We start from the raw sequence: 21,875 nt of genomic DNA, 5'->3' as shown, positions 1-21,875 counted from the left end.
TTGGAACACACCCTCCGGTCCCCCTTCTTAAAGAGGGGAACCACCACCCCAGTCTGCCAATCCAGAGGCACTGTCCCCGACGTCCACGCAATGTTGTAGAGGCGTGTCAGCCATGACAGCCCCACAACATCCATAGCCTTTAAGAACTCCGGGCGGATCTCATTCACCCCCGGGGCCTTGCCACCGAGGAGTTTTTTAACTACCTCAGTGACTTCGACCCCAGAGATTGGAGAATCCGCCTCAGAGTCTCCAGGCCCTGCTTCCTCAATGGAAGGCGTGTAGGTGGAATTGAGGAGGTCTTCGAAGTATTCTCCCCACCGACTCACGACGTCCCGAGTCGAGGTCAGCAGCACGCCATCCCCACTGTAAACAGTGTTGACGTTGTACTGCTTCCCCCTCCTGAGACGCCGGATGGTGGACCAGAATTTCCTCGAAGCCGTCCGGAAGTCATTCTCCATGGCCTCACCAAACGGCCGGGTTTTTGCCTCAGCAACCGTTGAAGCCGCGTTCCGCTTGGCCATCCGGTACCTGTCAGCTACCTCCGGAGTCCCGCAGGCCAAAACGTCCCGATAGGACTCCTTCTTCAGCTTGACGGCATCCTTTACCGCCGGTAAGAATATAAAGCCAAACTCATTAAATATAGAAAATATTTATTCATAAAAAGCTTACAAAAATTGCTACATAATATTACTGGGCGGAGAGAGTGAATACATAACACAGCATTAAAAAGGTAATAAGGCATTTTGCATATATGTAAAGGTGAGGGCAAAATGTGCCTTCGGTTATTAAATATAGAGCAATATACTCGTACAGCAAAAATCATTACCAATAGAATTTGTTAATAGTGATCAAGAAGAACCATGGCTGTGCAAGAATTGATGCTTTCCATCCACCAGGCATCAAAACTCTCACACTTCATAACAGACTAGATTGTGCAAATACACCAAATGAATCTCAGGCACAGTCACATAATTGTGCAATAATAGCCACCAAATTGGTCCTGTTACCTGTGTTTTCACTTCTGATATACTCACAACTCAAAGGAGACGAAACAAGTGCAATGCAAGGTTGTTCATGTGCAATAAAAGAAAATAAGAAATGACACTGTTTATATCAAACCATAGCGGAGATTAATGTTTAAGTGCAGTCTACATGTGGCCTTACTGAAATATACTGTAATGCTTAAGAGAAACTTAACAAATAACTAGAGTAAATTTAGTTTAATGTTGAAGTCAGTGTAGGCATATTGAAGTCAAGAAAAGTCTATTACTTTTAGGGGGATTTTTTTTCTTCTTACAAATCCCTTAAAGAATTGTGTCATCATGGCTTTGAATTTGCTTGGTACAGCCATCCGAGCCCAGTGATGTGAACTGCTCTTCAGTGCAAATAGACACAGCTCAGTCATAACCAAAATCATGATTACGCTTGTGGTGTAACATTCAAACAATGTTGTAAAACTGCCTTTGGAAGAAAAAAAAAAAAAAGGGGGTTGTTCATTTGTGCAGTATCGTTGTCCTCACCCTGCTCATATTTGGAATGTTCTTTCTTCCTCCCCTCCGCCATGATGATGATGATGAGAATGATAATAGCTGCTGTCATAGCCAGGCTTTGTCCATAGTGGAGTAACAGTGATCAGTGGTGCTGCATGCAATGTGCGGCTCTTCAGAGTCCATGCAGTCAAAAACGATGCTTTCCACGTCCACCTCGACGTCCTCTGAAAGCAACAAACAATGGACATTTGAAGTTTAAACATACCTGCTGGTCAGATAGACATATGCTGCAAGGGAGTTTTCCTCAGTACGATAAAACAGCAGAGGCAAAAATTTACACTTGGACAACCATTTTCGAGCCCACGGGCAAGGGAAAATACATGCACGCCAAATCTTAATGATTATTGCCGCAAGATAAAACTAACCTCTGTCCGAGTCCGACCTCTCTGACGACATGGTGGAGCCTTGGCTGTCGTTCCTCATCCGTTCGGCCCCTCGCTGCAGCTGCTCCAGACGCACCTGCAGTTCCCTCTGCTCCCAGCGCAAACGGCCCTTCAGCTGCACGGCGCGCTCATCCTGCTCCTGCAGCTTCTGTGATAAAATACGCACAAGGGCAGTGGAGATGTCAGCTGAAGTTTGGGGACAACTGTAAAGAAAAGTGGTCATCTGTCTCTGACAACTGAAATGAGCTGTCAACATGTGCACGAGTCTATTCTGCTTTTACAAAAATGATTTTTTTTTTTTAAACATTATCAGAGGTATTCAATGTATCTTGGACTTTGCAGAGGTGGATGAATTAAATGTGTCACACAGAGTGACTTTCTTTTAAACTCTCACACTGTTAAAAAGAAAAGTAACGCATTACAAACATCTGCCAGTAGGCATTACAGAAATTGTATCATTAGATGAGAATTTATCATTTCTATTTTGCTACCTTGATGTGCAGTTGGGCCCGCCTGAGCAGGTTTAGTGTGGTGTTCCTCATCGAATCCGACGATAGAGGAACTTGCTTCTTGAGCTGCTCCAGGCACTGCCTCAGCTGTGCTCGTCTGCAAAGCACAGCGACAATTTGTATGACTGCATCTCATTCAAATGTGGATCATTATTCTCCCAAAACACAATCATATTAGTCACCTGATTTTCTCCAGCTCGTTGTGCACAGATCTGCATTTACAGCACGAGAAAGGTGTGTTAATGAAAACAAATTATTTTAATAACTGCCACACTAAAAAGCACCACACCCTACTGTCAGCAGTGTGTTGTGGAATGCATTCACCTATTGCCATTGCCACCAGCAGACATCTTCTTGCTCTTTTGTTTGCCTCTCTTATCAGGCAGAGTCGGACTGGGAGGCAGAAGTGAAGCATAGCCATGTTCCGCTTCTGGAAAACACATTACAAATATGGCAAATTCACTCCATCCTTATGCAGCCCGACGCCTAAACTGCTGACAGGCTTAGTTTACACATAGCTTCTCAGTATGATACCACCGCTGAACAATCTGCTGAAATTGCATAATGCAATGCACAATCTAATTTTGCATGAATTGTACCGTTGGGGTGTGGGGTTACAACCACGTTGATTTATTTTACTTTCAAACTTGATTGAAAACAAGTAATCGCTCACATTGAGACAATAATAGGTTCTAAATTTTAGATATTCAATTTAGAAAGGATTGGGAGACAACCAAAGAATATGCAAACCCAGCCAAGAGCAGCAAGTAGCAGAGGCACAGGCAAACACAAGCAAAACAACCCACCACACTCTAGGGCAGGTTTGGCATTACACCTTACATTGCTGCATTTGGTTATTGTTACAGACCGTGAAAAATTACTTGTTTTTATTCCACATAAGCAAGCAACCCAATTATTGATCCCCTCACACACACACACACACACACACACACCCACAGACACACACACACACACACACACACACACACAGACAGACACACACAGACACACACAGAGACACACACACAGAGACACACACACACAGAGACACACACACAGAGACACACACACAGAGACACACACAAACACACACACACACACACACACACACACACACAATACTGCCCCCAGGTATCCACAACAAAAAACTGTTGAAAATAAACCACAATAATCAAGGCCTGCTATTAAATAAAGCAATTAACAAAACAAATAACTATTAAGTGCCATTTTTACTAATTAGAGCTATACAATTGCAGCGTGTAAGTGTGACCTAGGAGGTATATGTGCGAAGGACAAACAAAAAGGTTGATTCGATGGTCAAAATTTACAGGATTTCTGTCAGACACAGGTGGCAACCCTAGATAACACGGACTAGTACTTGTATTAAAACGAACGTATATTATCGTCTAAAATGCACAAAAAGACATACCCGTCGAGTCTGTCATTGGCATCAGCTGTATTTGATTTTGGCGCCATCACCCGCCTCAAAATGTCCACTGTTGCAAAGGCTAACATCGGAAATCTCTCACGTATTGCTTTAAAATCTGAAAATTGTAGTGCTGATTAATCAAACAGCGCAAAACATTTGCTTGGACTTGCACATCCGCCGTCAGAAAGGCGGAAAAGCGCTCCGCTTAATTTTGAAACTGGAGCAGATTGGCGCCTTTGAGTACAATGATGTGAGCAATATGTAGGTCACTGAGTCAAATAGAGAGCTCGTCCAAAATAGCTGAACATGCATAATCAATCAATTTGCATGTACAGTTACCATGTCTCTTCCTTTCGCCTTCATATTCTGTTTGCAGACCATAGTTGCACAAACTTCTCAATGCGTTTTATTGTTTTAACGATAAGCAACTTCGCCTGACGTTTGTGGTGAATAAATAGACACTGACCTCGCTCTCTCCTCTCCAGGAACTCGGCAGCACGAAGAAGCACCTGGATGTTGCAAATGGACCCGTCCATTCTGTTATTATTTTATTTTGTTCAAAAGAACAAGCTAAGGGAGTCGGTCGGCGAAAGTGGGAGAAGCAGTTTCAGTCTGACTGACTGCTAGTAAGCTACGTCCTCAATTCAGGCACTGAGCACTAACACTGGCGCTGCCTTCACGTTTCAGACTAACCTCGGACTTCTGAGTACTTGAACAAAAACAATGTCCGTATTAGTTCAGTATTGTCACAAAGAACTACATAAATATTATATATCGGATTTTCTTGACTTAATTTGGGCACACAAATACCAATTTCTTAAATGTGTGCCTTAAAAAGACGCATTTGTCCTCTTTGGTAAAAATGAAATTGCGTATTTTATCAACCGATAGTTAGCCACAATCAGTTCTACTTTGGGGAGCCATATTTTCAAACATACGCCTCAAGATAAGAATCGACAGAAAATCACATATGATAGTGTGCCTTTTATTCATAAAGTCTGCCATTGCACGATTTCTCAATGCCATGAATGCATTCAGGGACGACGTATAATTACAACGTCGCGCCCTCTCCACCGCCCTCCCCCTTTTAAAAAATAAGGTGTTACCTTTTGTTTTTGTTTTGTATCAATAACACACTACGTGTCAGACTGAGAAACAAACAAACAATGTGCTGTCACTGACAATATATCTTTTAATTCCTCGTGCATACTATAGTATAAATGTGTGACACTATCAAACTCATAAGTAAAACAATGGTTCTGTGGCGGACATTACAGTTCCACTTACAGAGTGGACCTCTTACGTAAACATACAGAGCTATTATTTTACGATGTGTATTTTTTAAATAAACATTTTGAACGTTATGTTGTTGAATAAAGGAGACACTTAAACTAAAACCCATTTCAATATATTTGCCCAACGTCCAAAATCTATTTTGTGCATTTGAGTATTGGAAATAACCTCTTGAATTTGGTTGAATAGCTAAATAAAACGGTTAGATGTAAAACCAAAACTTAGAACAAATTTCAATTTGATTGTGTAATATTAAAATCTCATTTACTATTTTTTTATTTTTTTTAGTAATGCGTTAGACGTTTGCCCTTACTAAATATGGCAGCGCTAGCTTCAATTCACTCGTAGACTTCAGTTGTATTTTCCTTATAAAGGCGAAGCCGCCACGCCAGCAGTATCTGTAACCTATGAACTCCCAAGTGTGCTCGACCAGTCCTCCGCCATATTGACTGTTGTCTTGACTGGAGGAGAGAAAGAACATTTTGTGGACCGAGAATAAACGAAAGTGTGCTCTTGGAATTAGCGAAACTGGTGCAAACTTGGCCAAAGCGTTTTGCGAACCCCATCGCAATGGCAAGGAAGAAAAGCAAGCAGCAAGGCGTCGCTCAGAAGGAGCTCGTACCCGCGCAGCAGACCGTACCGAAGAATCCCGTCTCTCCCGGCGATGCAACTGGCGGCGGCGCTGGAGTGGAGAGGCTGACCAGCACCAGCACCACCACCAAAGCGAACCAGGCAAGCTCCTTACCCATTTCACAATGGGCTAATTCGACCACGTTTAACGCCTCCTCGCTCAGCCCACCATACTGTATGATTAATGAAAACAGTTCCTCCCGGATCGCCAAATTGACCATTACTGGGTAAATCGCTATAGCATAGATGAACACAATAATAGTGGATGGAACGTTAGGGGTCCGACATTTCAAGTAGCTGCGCTCCACTGTCTGGTTGCTTGGCATGGTGGCCGTGCAAAGCCCATCGCGTGTGCCAGACAGGTGACATTGTGCTTCAGACAGGTCGTCCCGTTTGCAACATTTAACACACAACAGCCCGACCCCCCCTCTCTCATTTTAGCCACAAGGCTCGCCGTGCTATAGCAAACGTGCTTTACCACCTTCACTTTGCGCACACTACAGGAAACGGCGGCTAACTATGCTACGAGCTAATCGGGCTAGCTAGCGCCCATGCATAACGGCTTTGTAACAATGTTGCAAACGCTCGACATTTTTGTCGAGTCCGGAGCACCCTCAACACATGTTTTTAACCCAACCTCAGGCGCTGGAATGCATGGTGCCAAAATGGAGCACTAATGCAAAGTTGATGGGAAACTAGTAACCCATTGATATACATTCATGATGGCATGCTTTAGGCGAGACATCTGTCAACCCACTCACCTTATCTGGGTCCTCTGAACTTGACTAGCTTGCTAGTAATGAGTAATTACATTTAAAGCCACACATGCAAAGCTGAAATAAGATTATACCCAGGTGCCACTAGAATAACCTTTTTAACTATGTGGTACAAGTGTATGCTATGTATCGCTCTAGATGAGTTCAGTGCTGAAGTGCAGTCCACGTTTTCATATTGTTCACAGAATTTGAAAAGTGAAAGCGATAAAGCTGCAGATTAGTTTGCATTATTGTTGTATTATGACTTGCTGACATGTTTACATCAATCTTGTTTAAGAATATCGTGTCATGGTGAAAGGATAATCAAAGTTTAGTAAAGTAACAATTCAATTGAAGTGGGAAAACTATATCACGGTTCAGTTTTCCTAATTTTTGTGAAAACCCTCACTTATAATAGATATTAATGAGTGAGTACTAATACCAGTATTGGTGTCAGGCCGATACCTGCTTTGTTTTAGGTATCGCGTTCCCATGGTGGATGCCGATACCAGCCGTGACCACTTAAGGCAAAGAAAATCCTGTACCGAATGACTCCTCCTGAGCAGTAGTTGGCTATGTACTCTGGCATTCTGAAACATTGGCGATTTATCATCTGCGTCATTGTCAAAAGGAAATTTTACACATCCAAAGTACGAGCGGTATCAATACTCTATCAGTGAGTATTTAGAGTGAGGACTGGTATTGGTCTGAAGAAAAGTGGTACATCAAACATCCTTGACAATGAATCTGATATTGTTTATTGTAATTTAGATTAATTTATTGCTCATGTTTGTTGAAAAATACAGAGGACCTTGAAAAAATAATTGCATATGAAATCACAATCGCAATATTAAAGCGGGGAAATATTGTAATCTGATATTAGCCATAATTTGTCCTTAAGGTATTCATAACGCTCCAAATCAGTGATCGCACATTTGGTTGTAATTTCGGTTTGGGTCTTTCTGTGTAGAATTTACAATGTTCTGTCGATGCTCTCATGGGAGCGACAGATAGACAGAGAGCGCATATAAAAGACGTTAATGGCTCAGAGTAAAGGCTGCCACTCCAAAAAAAAAAGAAACAAATAAGTGCGACAAGATACAAGTCATCAAACAAAAAGCAACAAAGACAGTACGCTTAACAAAGGAAAAAATTATACACACTATATAATATAATGCGCCCACTTTTTTACTGGATTAAAAAAAATGACCACTTTGATTTCGAGTTGTAGTTAAATGTGCAGTCTTACTGGTTTCCAACGTCAGGCAGCACACCCTGTTATTTTAAGTTACATCTTGCTAATCACCCAATAAACTGTGTTGCTGTCTAATTATGTGCTATTAATTCACTTTGGTATCCTTTTGCATCTGCAGCCAATGCATACCTGCTGCCTCCTGTGCCACCGTGAATTTAAGGACTGGGGAGCGAACTCTGTGAACGGGCTCCCAGGGGGACATGGCACCAAACTGGCCGACGCCGTGCCCGCACTCTCCCAAGCCTTATTGCGGGAGGCGCCGGGGCATAAACTGGCCGATTCGGTGCCCTCGCTGTCCCAGTCCCTGCTGGGAGAGGTGCCTCTGTGGATATGTCAGAGCTGCTGCAAGAGTGTTGAGGAGGAGGAGAGACGGAGCACGCAGGAGCAGCCAACTGGGGTAAATAGAAGTGCAAGGAACTAGCTTGTATGTTTGGATCCTTTTTTTTTACATTTTAATAGAGTGATAATGTGTTTACCAAGGTTATGTAGTCTCTATAGCTCTTGTGTGTTTATTACCCACTTTATTTAATGGACGTTATGCTGCTCATTCTGGTGTGTGTACTTGGCCACTTGGGGGTACTACGTATAAGACAGACAGACATACAGATATACCTTGAACCAAAGAAGATGGCACAACTCCTTATCCCTGAGTGCAAATCTCTCTTCTACAAGATTTGCTTGTTTTTGTGTGACTAGAATCCCCCTCCCCCCAGAAAAATGTTCAGTGGTTGAATTCCAAATGATACTAATTTTCAGGTTCTGCAGTGAATCTCGTCTTGTCTGACGACTAAATTGTGTCGGTATACTTCAACGTTTGAACATTTTTGGAAGTGTCTGAAGTTTTTTTTGGTTGTATTTCTTTGGCCGTTACAACTGCTAAAAATAGTTGAATGGGATGACTACTGCAGAGATCTCCTTTTATGATTCAGAAACATTGTTTGTGCAAATAATGACATGTAAACTTGTATAGTTCCTTCCATATGCGCTGATTGAGATAATAACAATTTGATTTAGTTTCAACACCTATTTATGAAATACAAGGCCTGTGATTAAATCATTTTGTGTGTGTTTTCTTATTGCAGGTACCATTGTCGCACTCTTCCTCATGTAATTTCCAGGGCTGCGGGAATGGTTACCCGGAGCAAAGTACTGTGGACTGTGACCCGAGTACGTACATGTCAGCCTACAAAATCTGGAGTCTGTGGAACTCAGTCGACCCCAACGAAGGGGAGCACTGCAGCCACAACGCTTCCTTACACCTACAACAAGGTCTGTCGTCCTCAAGCTTTCATATCTCAGGCCTCAGGTCCGTTCTGTGAAGTTCATTCAGCGACTGAGTACAAACTCTTACTTGCATACAAATTCTTACTTCTTGCATAATCGTTTCAAGCTACAAATATTCTGCCTCTGTTTTTGCTTTCTTGGTCTCTGTTAACTGCTCGATGACATAAAGACAGCAATTATCTGTGCTAATTAGCCCTCTACGGAGCTCGTAACTGTCTCCAATCAATGTAGAGGTGAAAGCAAGGGGAACATCGAAAAACTTGGAACTCTGCCATGGAAACAGAAATTCAGAATATAAACAGAGTGATTCTCCCATCCAATTAACAAATAACATTTACAGTTTCAATTTAGTTTAGCAATTTTCATAAATACTCTCCTCTTTACACATGCCGACATTTGCAATTGTCATTGAGTGTTCCCTGAGAAAATAAGGCAAATGTCAATGTGCTGTCAAATCTTGTAGTCATCATTAAAATGTGAAGAAAAGAAAGTCTTTCGCCACACGTACGATATACATCAGCCCACAGGTGAAGTCAGTTTTTTGTTGTTGTTTTTTTGCTCCAGGAAACATATCCTTAGCAGTGGGAAGAGCATTTATATAATAGGTGCACATGACAAAAGAGCAGCGCTGTAAAAATAAATATCAAGTGGGGTAAAAAAAGTACACCATCTCTTAAGTCCTCTCCATTTATCCTTATTTTGAGTTTGCTATATCTATATTTTTTTTGTCCTTACAACATGCAGGTTTAACTATGGGATCAGCCTGTCATGAGAAACGAGGACTCCACAAAGCACCCGGGAAATCTGCTAAAACGTCGGTAGCCAAAGTGTGCCCCTACAGTCACCCTATGGCCCAGAACACCAATGGTTCCACGGCCGGGACCCCCCTCTCTACCTCAACTGACCTTTGCAAGACTACCCCCAAGCATTTCAAGAACGTGTGCCGTCGACCAACACCACAAGGTGTGTGGAGTGCTTCTTATTGCACTTGGGAGTCGCTCTTCACTGAATTTTACTCCCAAGTCGAAAGGATGATCACAGAAGTCAAATTTGTTTCATGATTAGGTGGCTTTTTCATTCAAATCATTAAAACTATAGCGTCACAGTACACGTTCCAATCAAGATTAAGTGTAAGTTTTTTTACACTGGATTTGTGTTTTTACATATGTGTGACAAGATTGTCACAGATGGGTATCATTACATGTTCATTATTTGTCATAAAAATCTAAGTTATTTTTTGTTCATACATCTTAAATATTAAGCGTTCTTTTCAAAGTTTTTTTAATCAGATGCAAGTAAGCTTTTCTAGATGTACATCTTTTTTTGTGGGTGATCCTGAATCGGCACTTGTTTACATAATAAGAATGATATAGTTACAATAATATATATATATAATCTACCTAAATCTGATTTCTAGTATTTGTGCTCTGATTATGACATATCTGATTCTTCCAGGAGAAGCCTTCCCCACAAGCGATCATCCTCAACACACAGACTTGTCGGTCCCCCCCAATAGTCCCACGGGCCTTTCTTCCCAGCATTCCTCCCTCCTGCCCCCAAAGCCAAATTCGGGACAGCACAACCACATAACGTCTTCATCTACGGCTGGTGTCGCAGGCCACACCCCTTTCTCCCCTTTGGTACCAAACCTCCATGGATCCACAACTAAAAAGGCTTCTCCCAGTCCAGAGAGCCCAACATTAGTTCACAAGCCCAGTCCGTGCAAAAACTCCCACATTCCTGCTGTGAACACACAACATGGCAAAACAGTCTCGTCAGTGGCAGGCTGTAACCACCCCTGCAACGGACACAGTACGAGAACGACCGCCTCTTCAAATGTGGGAAGCTTGTCAACTGGGGCCTGCAGGTCAGTCCCTAAGAAATAACCAACAAAGTTGATTAACACGATTGATTGATGACTGAGTTTGTTGTCTTTCTTGTTTTCCCTTCAGGGACCAGGGATGTAAGGGCCACAAAATGACTAATGGGACAATGTGTGAGCCGTCGATAGAGTTAGAGGAAGTGGAGGATGAAGACAGCAGCTCTGAGAGGAGTTCCTGTGCCTCCTCTTCCACTAACCAGAAGGACGGAAAGTACTGCGACTGCTGTTACTGCGAGTTCTTTGGACACAATGCGGTACAATTCATTTTTTGCCACCCTCTGTTTAGTAGGGCCAAGATGATTAAATCAGCCAAATTACCTATTTTAAAATAAGCAAGATTCAAAAGTGATGCCAATTCTTTTTAACACCCTAACATATTACAACATAGGACAAAGATGGTGACATTAACGCCCCCCCTCCCCCTCCTCAAATTGGCCGATTTCTTCAACTTTTTCCTTTCTGTTGTTCAACAAATCCCAAAGGAAGAAACTATTGAGAAACAGTCAAATGTTATTTTAGTATTTGGCTTAATATTTTATTTATTCGTAGTCTAGATAAATTCGGTGATTAAAAAGCGCCGCAAACAATCCATATCATCCGGGCCCTATTGTTTTGTGCAGGGGTTTCTTGCGCAGGTAGATTCTTTGTTTAAATTCTCACAAAGACTGAAAAGCTTATTCTGGAATTTCTCTTTGATCACAGCCTCCAGCTGCTCCAACCAGTCGAAACTACGCCGAGATCCGAGAGAAGCTCCGGTCACGACTCACTCGACGCAAGGAGGAGCTGCCTCAGCGCCAGGACTCAGAACTGGCAATGTCTGGTGCCATCGACAACAGGGATGTGGATGAATTGCTGGACTTCATCAACAGCTCTGAGCCCAAACCTGTAAACAGTGCCAAAGCAGCCAAAAGAGCTCGGCACAAACAAAAAAAGAAGGTATGCCGGCCATCAAACTTATTTTTAGTTGCTTTCCTGATACTGAATGGAATTTATTCATTGAAATGTGGTCAGGTTCACAATCATTTACAAAAGGTAAAAAACGTTTTCATTTCAGTAAAAATGTCCCATTGGTTGGCAGGCTTCTTTGGTCATTTCCTCTTCAATTATTTGCCATAATGCTTTTGGTGACTTGGAATATACATCAGTGTTTGCTAGCTATTTTTTTTTTAATTTATAAGGCATACATTTTTTTCAGTAAATTTTGGTCTTATTCAAAATTACACCCTTTTGGCGGAGTAATTTATTTTGTATTTAACGGTTTTACAAACAAAGGCCGATGCACCAAATGCTAGACGTCATTTAAAATGGGTGCCGATAATAATAAGCATCTAAATTATTTTCAATTGGACACAAAATAAATGAGATCATGAGTTCGATTAACGTAATACGTTCAGGACTTGAGTTCAGCGTAATAGATGATTTACCATCACACCATGTGCGTTTCAGGAGAAAGCTCTGCAGGGCAACGCGGGTGCTGCAGGCAGCGAAGCCGCTTCCAATCCATCCGAGTGCATGGACGAGCCCCTGCCCGACACCGCCGAGACGTCACGCTTATTGGATTGGCCCCAGCTGGAACTCGAGCGGGTCAACAGTTTTCTCACCAGTCGGCTGGAAGAGATCAAAAATACCATCAAAGACTCAATTCGAGCCTCGTTTAGCATGTACGACCTCAATCTGGATGTCAACGACTTCCCGAAAAAGGCGGCCACGCTGGAGAGCAACCATTTACTGTCCCATCTGAACGGTTCCTCTGACATGCAGCAGATAGAAATCGACCTGGTCCCTCTTTCCCTGGGAAACTATAAGAACCCTCTGGAGCTGGTGAATGGTTGGGAGGACACAAACACGGCGCCAAATACGACCTCCGCACCCACCGCAGCCACAGGGACCACGAGCGGGTCCAAGGATATCCAGGGCTCGAACACTACACCCGGTCTCTCCAAGCTCATCCGAGTCAACTCCCCTGGAAAAATGCTCTTTCTCCAGGTCTTGCCAGAGGAACCGACTCAAGTGACATCGAAATCGAAGGAAGAAAGCTCAGATTCTAAGAACAACACAGCTGGGAATGGCAGTACAAAGTCAAAGAAGAGTAAAAAACAGCAGCAACAGCAAAAACAGGAGCCAACGTTATCAGAGCACAATTCCAAAGTCACTGAGTCAAGGGTGGCGGAAATCATTTGTAATGGCTCAAAAGCTGCTCTCAAACAGTTTCAGCAAGCAGCCGACAGCCAGCGAAACGGCCTGAAGAAAGTCGAGGAGAGCAGGTCATCCGGAAACGCAGCAGCTAATGAAGCGAGTGTCGCCCCCCCGAACACACACAAGGTTAAAGGTGACAGCGAGGTGCGAGCGGGCCGATGTGAGCAGGATACCGAACGCAAGGCTCATCCCAGCATTCCGGCAAACGGGCATCATCAGACGCAATCCAAGGGGAAGAATAAGAAGAACAAGAGCAAGGGTGAAAAATCCGCTAGTGCTATTGGTGCGGGCGAATCTTGATATTTATGTCAATGTCCAATTATGTATTTGTGTGCATGCCTTCAAGCCATAAATTCTAATTCTCTTTATTTAATCTTTAGATGACGTCTTTCTTCCGAAAGATGTGGATCCTACGTCAATGGATGAAATTGATCGGGAAGTAGAATACTTTAAAAGGTAAATAGAGCGCAGCAATAGCAAACACCAATACATCAGAACCTACAAAGCCGAATGAAAATCAACAAAGCACTTGACTTCATCCCTTTCCATCAATTGCAAATTGATCAAGTAATATTTTAAATGGATGGTATAAGGACCACACAAAGCTAAATGAGTAGTGTGTACACCTTAGCATTCACCCAGTCATCCACAAGTTAAATAAGAGTGTGGCCAGACACAGTAGTAGAATAAGGGGATGCTTTATTCTCATCCATCCAATTCGCATCGTATCAAAATGACTTACTCAAGCCACCTAATATCGTCATCTGCGTATTGCTTCTTTTTTAATAAAATGTCAACAGACTTCAATGTGTGTGGAGCAAACAAACCCCTTCCGCTGTCCAACAATATGCCTGACCTAAATTAATGTAACAAAGGACCCGTTTGGCTGTCTAAAAACATACCTTTCTAAAACAAAAAACAACACTTTCTATACAACATGCTTTCAGGGTTGACGCGATTCCCTAATTCTGGACTACAATGTCTGCATGAAATCGAGATTTAGGGGTAATCTGTTCCAGGGTCTTAATGCTAACTAGTAGCCTACAGTACTTGTGCTAACTACATACAAAAAGATTTGCAATTTGTCACTCGCACACTACGTAAAGATAATCTTTTCAGGACATTAGAGGATTGGGCCAAGGCTGAGTTTGATGGGAAGGGGGTTGCTCAAATTTTGTTTATTTGTGTGTACCGTGCTTAAACAGAAGTCTCATAAGATTTGATCACGTCAAAGGCATGCCATGCATGCTGACGATGATGTTGGTTCCACATTCAAGTTTTTCCAGAAATGTTGGCTGAACTTCAGATTGCACAATTTAGGAAGCATTCAATTTGAGAGGTTTCCCTGGATTAAGAGTTATTTGAAAATGTCCGCTTTGTTTCCCTCTGCCAGTCTCCCCATATCTAAATGCCTGTCGTCTTTCTAGGTTCTGTCTTGATTCGGCAAAACAAACGCGCCGGAAGGTAGCGGTGAACTGGTCCAACTTCAGCCTCAAAAAAGTTCCCTCCAATGCAGCTCAATAACTGACGAGAGCCAGAAGCTAAAATGCCACACCACAAACTCTTTCAGTAAAGTTGTGTTTGGCCCCGTTTTCTTCTTGTTGACTAGAGGGACCTTATTCACAACTCATTCAAAACACTGACGTTCAACCTGTGGCTCGTCAGCCAGGGATCAATACAAGGCCAGCTCTACCCTTTTTTGCTGTCATGGCAAACTTCACAAAGTGACAGGTCCAACATGGAAATATGAGTGTTTGTCCACTGCATTCATGTGCTGACATATGTAGTATGTTAACATTTACCTTACAGAAAATAAATGTTTTTTTTTTTTTAATCAGAATCCTGACATTTTAACTGTGTTAAACTTCTGAGCTTTAATTCTGGTGCTCCCCCCTGATGTTGTCACATTCAGCATGTTTGACAAATTTCTTCAATGTTTACTTACAAGTAAAACGCATCGAAAAAGTTGCACCTTGTGTAACCCATACTGCTATCTGAGTATAAATTGAGGGTAAGCAAAATGTGTTCATATACCACACAAGCACTTTTAGTTAACTTTTGTCTCACAAAGTCCATCCCAACACATGAGGGCGACCAATGATGCATGACGTCTTTGAGAAAATGTGGTCACTCACTCAAAAAGTATTGGCTCAATGTCAGTCCTTCCTTGGTGTTCACTCTTGTTTATAGTATTAGCCGGTATAGTTGTTGAAGCCAAACGATCAGCATTCATTCCAGAATGAATGTTCAGTTTAAGGTCTGAACCCACACTCAATTTTGATTTTTGTACATATTAACTGGTTATTTGGGGCCCTTTTGAGCCTTGGCATGGGTTACAAGGGGTAGTGAGTGAGTGAAACATTTTCAACCATTTCTGTTTCCCTATCAGAATTCCAAGGCTTAACAAAAATAATCTTCACACCTCTCGAACAGCAGCATCAATAGCCATGTTTTAGCTGATGGTTATCATTGTGATAGATAAAGTTAGTCTTTATTCTGTCACGCCCCATACAGAGATATCCGATGCTCTCAGTTTTATTCAATTAGAAAAATGAGGATCTTAATGTGTTGAATGTAGATTTATACTCTACCAATAATAGCCAAGTGTATGTTGGCTGGTTTCGGTTGTTTGAAAAGGAAACTCACTTTTGATACTGTGAACAATCTTTCGTTCCGGAAGATTAAATTGATGCAGTTTTGACAAAAATAAATTAAGTGTGGCGTTTGTTTTTCTATGGCTTCATGCAGTCATCAGTAAGTATCAGTGACGTCACTGAGACGAAACAGCATTTAAGCCTTTTAGCTTTCCGTACTGAGCTTTGGCTGAAAGCAATTGTATGATTCATACAAATTTAATCTCATTCTAACAAAGTGTGCTGTGATAGCCACATCTGCCGACGTAGCACACCGTTTTGAACAAGATGGAAGACGATAATCGACTTAAAAAGGTGCGTGCCAAACAAAGATCGCTGTTACGGCGGGAAACAGCCAACATTAGCATTAGCGGAGAGCTAACTCGCTAGCTACTATCGCTGCTTTAGCAATGAAATCTATATAAAAATACTTCACGTAAATTGGGTTCTTCCGAATTAACCATTTGCCGTGTATTTGAAGTTAACGAATTTCAAGGTAACATTGCCCGTGTCTGCGACAACGCGTAAGACGTAACCTCGACGTTGTTGCAATATGAAGTATGTAGTCATTTGCACGAACTAAACACTTATACTGTCACATTTCTATGTCATTTATCATCTTGGTAGAGGTCTCATGGAGAAGATCAAGGCTCTGGGGCCGAGGAGTCAGAGGATGAAGATTATATTCCTTACATTCCTGTCAAAATCCGAAAGCAACAGATGGTATGTTATCTCATTCAGTGGGAGCTAAATTAATTTCACGCTTGTCATAGCAGATGAAATGAAGTTATCCTGTAAATCACACAGAGTCTGTGCTCAACTCACAGGTTCAGAAGATGCTGCGTTTGCGTGGTAAAGCAGTGGATGAAGAGCATAGAGACAGTGGGGAGGAGCAGAGGGATGAAGACGAAGGGCTCGGTCCACGTTCCAACGTCAGTCTCCTTGACCAGCACCAACATCTCAAGGAAAAAGCAGAAGGTTTCCTTTTCAGCAGATTTAGTAATTTCATGTTTCACAGTTTTATTTTCTACTCATTAACTCAATTTGGTTTTGAAAAAAAAAAAAAACAGCACGCAAAGAGTCAGCCAAGGAGAAGCAACTGAAAGAGGAAGAGAAGATTTTAGAAAGTGTTGCAGAAGGCAGAGGTAAGAAAAAAAAAAGATAATTTTGTACTTTAGTGTGTTAAAGTCAAACCCTTCACAAGGTTGAAAACTGTCCCATTGTTTGACAGCATTGATGTCCGTGAAGGAAATGGCCAAGGGTATCATTTATGATGATCCAATCAAAACAAGGTGCAATCAATTTACTATACCATTAGTAAATATTTCTGGCACTCATGAGCTAACTCAGTGGTTCTTTGTAGCTGGAAGGCTCCGCGGTATGTCCTTCATATGCCGGAGACCAGAAATGAACGTGTGAGGAAGAAGTTTCACATCCTGGTTGATGGAGACGGCATCCCTCCCCCAATCAAAAGCTTCAGGGAGATGAAGCTTCCGTCAGGTTCGGGCTATATGTTTAACCTTCACAACCATCACACGCGCACACACACATTCATACTGTAAATGTCATACCTTTTTTTCTAACTATCATGTCGTGTTTACAGCAATTCTAAAAGGTTTGAAGAAGAAAGGAATTGTACATCCAACGCCGATTCAAATTCAAGGAATCCCAACAGTGTAAGTGAGCTATGCACAGTTGCACACACATACGATGTTGGGTAAGCAGATGTTTTATTTTATCGAAAATTAGACTGCTCAGCTTTAAATATAAAGTTGGCGTACAGGTGTAGCTAATGTGGTTTCATACAGAATTGTTGTAAGATGTAATACTGCTTATTTACTAGTGAAAAAAATGTAGAAGTGTAAATTATTTAATATTTTAAAGATTGTAATTCCGAGAATTGCATTCCTTCTATACATGAGCGATAAAATGTTTACACAATTTAACCTCTACTTGTAGTCTATCAGGTCGCGATATGATCGGCATCGCCTTTACTGGATCGGGAAAAACCTTGGTCTTCACTTTGCCAATCATCATGTTCGCCCTGGAGCAGGAGAAGCGTCTGCCCTTTTTTAAAAGAGAGGGACCATATGGACTCATTATCTGTCCTTCAGTAAGTCATAACATATTTTTGCCAGGCATTTTATAACATTATGTGTAAGGCCCTGACTATGCACATTATACGTGAGGCTTGAATCAGCATGTTTTTCTTCAACAATCTGTGCTTTGACTTGGTGACAGAGAGAGCTGGCCCGACAGACTCACGGCATCATTGAATATTACTGCAAATTGCTGGAGGAGGAGGGAGCCCCTCAGATGCGGACGGCCCTCTGCATTGGAGGGATGTCCGTCAAGGAGCAAATGGAAGTTGTGAAACAGTAAGTTAAGATCAAAGTTAGAATACAGAGGCAGCAGCTCATTTTTTTGAGAACTACATTTTTCAGTTAATTCTGACTTCGGATGTTTTATTATGCAACGTCGGGCCTTTATTTGTAATGCAATCTGTCTTTTTTTATTTTTTCCATCATATGAAATTATCTGTTTAAAGTGGATGAATGCACGGATGTGTTGAATTTTGTGAAATTTATTTTTCGTGTGCCACTAGAGGGAGCGCGCGTACCACACTTAGAGGATCACTGTTCCAATGTATTGGGATGCGCTTCAATTGAGCAACTTCCTGTCTATCAAGTGTGACATTACAAAACCAAGTAAAGATAAAGATGAAATGTTTTGCGCTTGCAGTGGTGTCCACATGATGGTCGCCACTCCTGGGCGTCTCATGGACTTGTTACAGAAGAAGATGGTGAGTCTAGACATATGTCGCTACCTGGCCTTGGATGAGGCAGACAGGATGATTGACATGGGCTTTGAGGAGGACATCAGGACCATTTTTTCTTATTTTAAGGTAAAGATTAGGGCGTAATCATTTCGAAATATGATGTAACTGATTTTTTTGTCAGCCCCAAGGATTGTGATTGGGTCCTCTTCTCATGCATTTCTAACCTAAGCAATAAATTGATCTCTTTATATTCATGAATGTTTATCATAGGCCTACATAATTCTTTGTTTTATTGAGTAGACTTGGGATTAAATCAAGGCTAATAAACCAGGAATAAATATGAAAAGCAGTTTCAATTTGTGTTACCTTACTAAACACTTAGATTTTTATTATATCAACACTTCATGTTTTTAGAAAACAATGTGGACTGCACAAAATAAATAAAATAGATTTATAATGTAATATCTGTTTTGCTCACATTGGCAAAGTGTTCTATTGAGAGACATTTAGTTAGGTATATTATTTATAGTATGTCAGCATTACTAAAACAACCAATCTAATGGTGGCAGCAATGTTATTTATTCGAGCTTAACCGTGCTGGAAAAGGCTTACAAGTTTGAATTCCAGCTTGTGGAAGAGGAGCAGCATTGTAATAAAGCTATTTTTTTCTGTAGGGACAAAGGCAAACCCTGCTTTTCAGCGCCACCATGCCTAAGAAAATCCAGAATTTTGCCAAAAGCGCTTTGGTCAAACCCATCACAATTAACGTAGGCAGAGCGGGTGCTGCCAGCTTGGATGTCATCCAGGTACTTTCAACAGCTCGCTTTCAATCGCCACAGACTTCCTGATGTGGGTGACTGTTTTGTGTGCGTATGAACAGGAAGTGGAATACGTCAAAGAGGAGGCTAAGACGGTGTATCTGCTCGAGTGTCTCCAGAAAACAACACCTCCCGTCAGTACACATTTCTTCATCAGAATCTGACATGAACTGCATATGCTGATTTTTTTATTTTTTATTTTATTTTTTATTTATTTTTTTTTAAATTCCCCAAAGGTGTTGATATTTGCTGAGAAAAAGGCTGACGTTGATGCCATCCATGAGTATTTGCTGCTGAAAGGTGTGGAAGCTGTGGCCATCCATGGAGGAAAAGGTACATATATCAATCCACTTTCTATGGCGCATGTCCTCATTAGTGTTATACTACCAGCCAGTCGCAAATTGCATGCACACACATACACAGACACACAGACATTTACTCTTCAAAATTATAGACAGTTAGCTTCGTTTAGTCCTTATACTTGATCATGAATTTATGACCAAAAAAAGGGTCCATGACCAGACCACGTTAGACAAAAGGTCGCGTAGGATCCAAGCGAGTAAAATCGAGATTTAGGTGCATTTACAGAAATAGCCAGAGTGCAAATAGTTGCTGTTGTTGTAATTTACACTTGATGGTGGGGAAGCTTCATTCATCTTTTAAAAAGTAAACTTTCCACACAATAATAACCTGTCATCTTGTTCCAGATCAGGAGGAAAGAACAAAAGCCATAGAAGCATTTAAGGAAGGAAAGAAGGACGTCCTCGTCGCCACAGATGTGGCCTCCAAGGGTCTCGATTTCCCGGCGATCCAGCACGTCGTCAACTACGACATGCCCGAGGAGATTGAAAACTATGGTGAGACAATACTGGGTGTCATGAGTCTCTTGTGTAGCTTTTGCTGTCCTGACCTTTGAAATCAGCGGAGGGGGGTATCCTCTTCTGTAGAAGGATTGTAAGAGTAGATGGTGTTTGTCTGCAAAAGATAGATTGACACAGCATCCATTTTCCACTTTAGGCTGTAAATACAATCAAATAAAAATTAATGGACCTGAGGACTGGTGTTTGGTAAGTTTTGGCACTGTATGAAAACAAACGGTGACTAATGGGCTAAATATAGACATTTCATTAATTAGCCTACTGGAGAAATCACAGAACCAAGAAGCATTAAAATATTCAGTAAACATGAAAAATGTATAAAAAGTCCCTCATTATCCATTATAGCAGAGCCATTCTGACTCCTGCACATGTCAGCAATGTATTAGCTGCTGCCTAGCAAATACATAACATGAAAGGACTCCAAAACAGCCATTTAAAAATTGCTTGAATGTATATCTATATGTATTTTATGTATATCTCTATATTATTATACTATATTTCGCTCATTGCTTTTTTCCCTCATTTCTGTTTGGACTTAATCTGTGTTCATAAAAAATGTTGCATTGATTGTGAATGTGTCCTCAAGATGTAATTTTTTTCCTTTATTTCAGTCCATAGAATTGGAAGAACAGGGCGATCTGGTCAGACTGGTATTGCCACAACATTCATCAATAAAGGCTGTGGTAAGGAATGGAGGAAAAAAACAGCACACATTTCTAGTACTCTATCATCTACATGCCCAGCCCTCAGTTGGGCACACCCTTGTCAAATTGTTGTTTGTTGAATGAGTTTTTTTTTGGGCTGGAAATGAGACATAATTATCAAAACACTGACTGTTTTGCACATTCTGACAGAGTTTCTCGTTCAAAATGATTCCTACCTTTTCTCAATGGAGGCCTTTGTGTGTATTGATCTAAATTGGTTGATTAGAATATGCTAGAACTTAGCATCAATATTTCCTTATCAAAGTCATGAATATGGATACGTTTTAAAATGTACAAAAGCAAACATATGTTATTAATGTCTTTAACACAACTTCTTACATTCCACTTAATTCAGATGAGTCCGTGTTGATGGATCTGAAGGCCCTGCTTATTGAAGCCAAACAAAAAGTTCCTCCGGTTCTCCAGGTGCTCCAGTCAGGAGACGAAACCATGCTGGATATCGGAGGTGGGTCATTCACCGAAAATCTTTTTTCTCTTTGACTTTGTTTGTCCTAACAATGATTTCTTGTGGTCTTTCATAGGAGAGAGAGGCTGTACATTTTGTGGTGGTCTTGGTCATCGTATTACAGACTGTCCCAAGTTGGAGGCAATGCAAACCAAGCAGGTTACCAACATCGGGAGGAAGGACTATCTGGCTCACAGCTCAATGGACTTCTAAGTGTCTTTGGAAATTGGAACATGCTCCGTTGCTTGCTGAGGAACGATTACCCCTTAACTCATTCAAACCAGGAGGTAGAGCTGTGTAAACCAATTATGAACCTCACCAGAACACTGATGAGGTTTGTTTTGTAATATCTTGATACAAATTGTAAATAAATGTCTGTTTTTGAGAAAAGAATGGCCTTCTACTATTGTATAAGTCTCTTCTAGAACTGT

The 21,875-nt window shown here is 41.4% G+C and overlaps 3 protein-coding genes and 1 long non-coding RNA gene across 7 annotated transcripts; 2 read left to right on the top strand and 2 right to left on the bottom strand.

Annotated features, from left to right (window-relative positions):
• Positions 1 to 633: 633 nt before the first annotated feature.
• Positions 634 to 4,551, bottom strand: mxd3 (MAX dimerization protein 3). Of its 2 annotated transcripts, none has more exons than XM_088388056.1 (6): positions 4,338 to 4,551; positions 2,767 to 2,872; positions 2,625 to 2,654; positions 2,425 to 2,539; positions 1,916 to 2,081; positions 634 to 1,714 (listed from the first exon to the last, which is right to left on the bottom strand). In XM_088388056.1, the coding sequence occupies exons 1-6, from the start codon at positions 4,405 to 4,407 to the stop codon at positions 1,596 to 1,598; spliced, it is 606 nt and encodes a 201-aa protein (XP_088244182.1). In that variant the 5' UTR covers positions 4,408 to 4,551; the 3' UTR covers positions 634 to 1,595. The 2 variants fall into 2 exon arrangements, with proteins under 2 accessions (XP_088244182.1, XP_088244191.1); XM_088388065.1 differs by lacking the exon at positions 4,338 to 4,551 and adding an exon at positions 3,872 to 4,263.
• A 1,022-nt stretch (positions 4,552 to 5,573) lies between these two features.
• fam193b (family with sequence similarity 193 member B) lies at positions 5,574 to 15,135 on the top strand. Of its 2 annotated transcripts, none has more exons than XM_088388021.1 (10): positions 5,574 to 5,896; positions 7,923 to 8,201; positions 8,887 to 9,073; positions 9,833 to 10,051; positions 10,544 to 10,955; positions 11,041 to 11,224; positions 11,673 to 11,906; positions 12,417 to 13,425; positions 13,547 to 13,622; positions 14,594 to 15,135. In XM_088388021.1, exons 1-10 carry the CDS (start codon positions 5,735 to 5,737, stop codon positions 14,688 to 14,690), a joined length of 2,859 nt encoding a protein of 952 aa, XP_088244147.1. In that variant the 5' UTR covers positions 5,574 to 5,734; the 3' UTR covers positions 14,691 to 15,135. The 2 variants fall into 2 exon arrangements, with proteins under 2 accessions (XP_088244147.1, XP_088244138.1); XM_088388012.1 differs by having other exon boundaries at positions 5,575 to 5,896; positions 12,417 to 13,449.
• Positions 11,481 to 16,113, bottom strand: LOC148404647 (uncharacterized). Its single transcript, XR_015861059.1, has 3 exons — positions 15,813 to 16,113; positions 12,395 to 12,578; positions 11,481 to 11,853 (listed from the first exon to the last, which is right to left on the bottom strand). It is a non-coding gene; the product is annotated as an uncharacterized LOC148404647 (long non-coding RNA).
• On the top strand, positions 15,941 to 21,837 carry ddx41 (DEAD (Asp-Glu-Ala-Asp) box polypeptide 41). 2 transcript variants are annotated; one of them, XM_088388033.1, is made up of 17 exons: positions 15,941 to 16,114; positions 16,427 to 16,522; positions 16,627 to 16,777; positions 16,870 to 16,944; positions 17,031 to 17,091; positions 17,163 to 17,299; positions 17,403 to 17,475; positions 17,759 to 17,912; positions 18,041 to 18,177; positions 18,542 to 18,704; positions 19,253 to 19,384; positions 19,459 to 19,530; positions 19,633 to 19,729; positions 20,104 to 20,253; positions 20,886 to 20,957; positions 21,334 to 21,444; positions 21,521 to 21,837. In XM_088388033.1, the coding sequence occupies exons 1-17, from the start codon at positions 16,088 to 16,090 to the stop codon at positions 21,655 to 21,657; spliced, it is 1,845 nt and encodes a 614-aa protein (XP_088244159.1). In that variant the 5' UTR covers positions 15,941 to 16,087; the 3' UTR covers positions 21,658 to 21,837. The 2 variants fall into 2 exon arrangements, with proteins under 2 accessions (XP_088244159.1, XP_088244168.1); XM_088388042.1 differs by lacking the exon at positions 15,941 to 16,114 and adding an exon at positions 16,157 to 16,295.
• Positions 21,838 to 21,875: the final 38 nt, after the last annotated feature.

This window comes from Syngnathus floridae, chromosome 1, assembly GCF_059516105.1.
Source record: "Syngnathus floridae isolate MCC-2025c chromosome 1, RoL_Sflo_1.0, whole genome shotgun sequence".
In the NCBI taxonomy this organism is placed as follows: Eukaryota; Metazoa; Chordata; class Actinopteri; order Syngnathiformes; family Syngnathidae; genus Syngnathus; species Syngnathus floridae.
This window is presented reverse-complemented; position numbering and strand designations above follow the sequence as displayed.

Coding starts and splice junctions, on each gene's coding strand:
- ddx41 (XM_088388033.1), top strand. CDS start 16,088: ATGGAAGACGATAATCGACTTAAAAAG. Junction 16,945..17,030: donor AAGTGTTGCAGAAGGCAGAG/GTAAGAAAAAAA, acceptor ATTGTTTGACAG/CATTGATGTCCGTGAAGGAA. Junction 20,254..20,885: donor CGAGGAGATTGAAAACTATG/GTGAGACAATAC, acceptor CCTTTATTTCAG/TCCATAGAATTGGAAGAACA.
- fam193b (XM_088388012.1), top strand. CDS start 5,735: ATGGCAAGGAAGAAAAGCAAGCAGCAAGGCGTCGCTCAGAAGGAGCTC. Junction 10,052..10,543: donor CCGTCGACCAACACCACAAG/GTGTGTGGAGTG, acceptor TGATTCTTCCAG/GAGAAGCCTTCCCCACAAGC. Junction 10,956..11,040: donor TTGTCAACTGGGGCCTGCAG/GTCAGTCCCTAA, acceptor TTTTCCCTTCAG/GGACCAGGGATGTAAGGGCC.
- mxd3 (XM_088388056.1), bottom strand. CDS start 4,407: ATGGACGGGTCCATTTGCAACATCCAGGTGCTTCTTCGTGCTGCCGAG. Junction 2,082..2,424: donor GGGCCCAACTGCACATCAAG/GTAGCAAAATAG, acceptor ATTTTATCACAG/AAGCTGCAGGAGCAGGATGA. Junction 1,715..1,915: donor GAGGTCGGACTCGGACAGAG/GTTAGTTTTATC, acceptor TGTTGCTTTCAG/AGGACGTCGAGGTGGACGTG.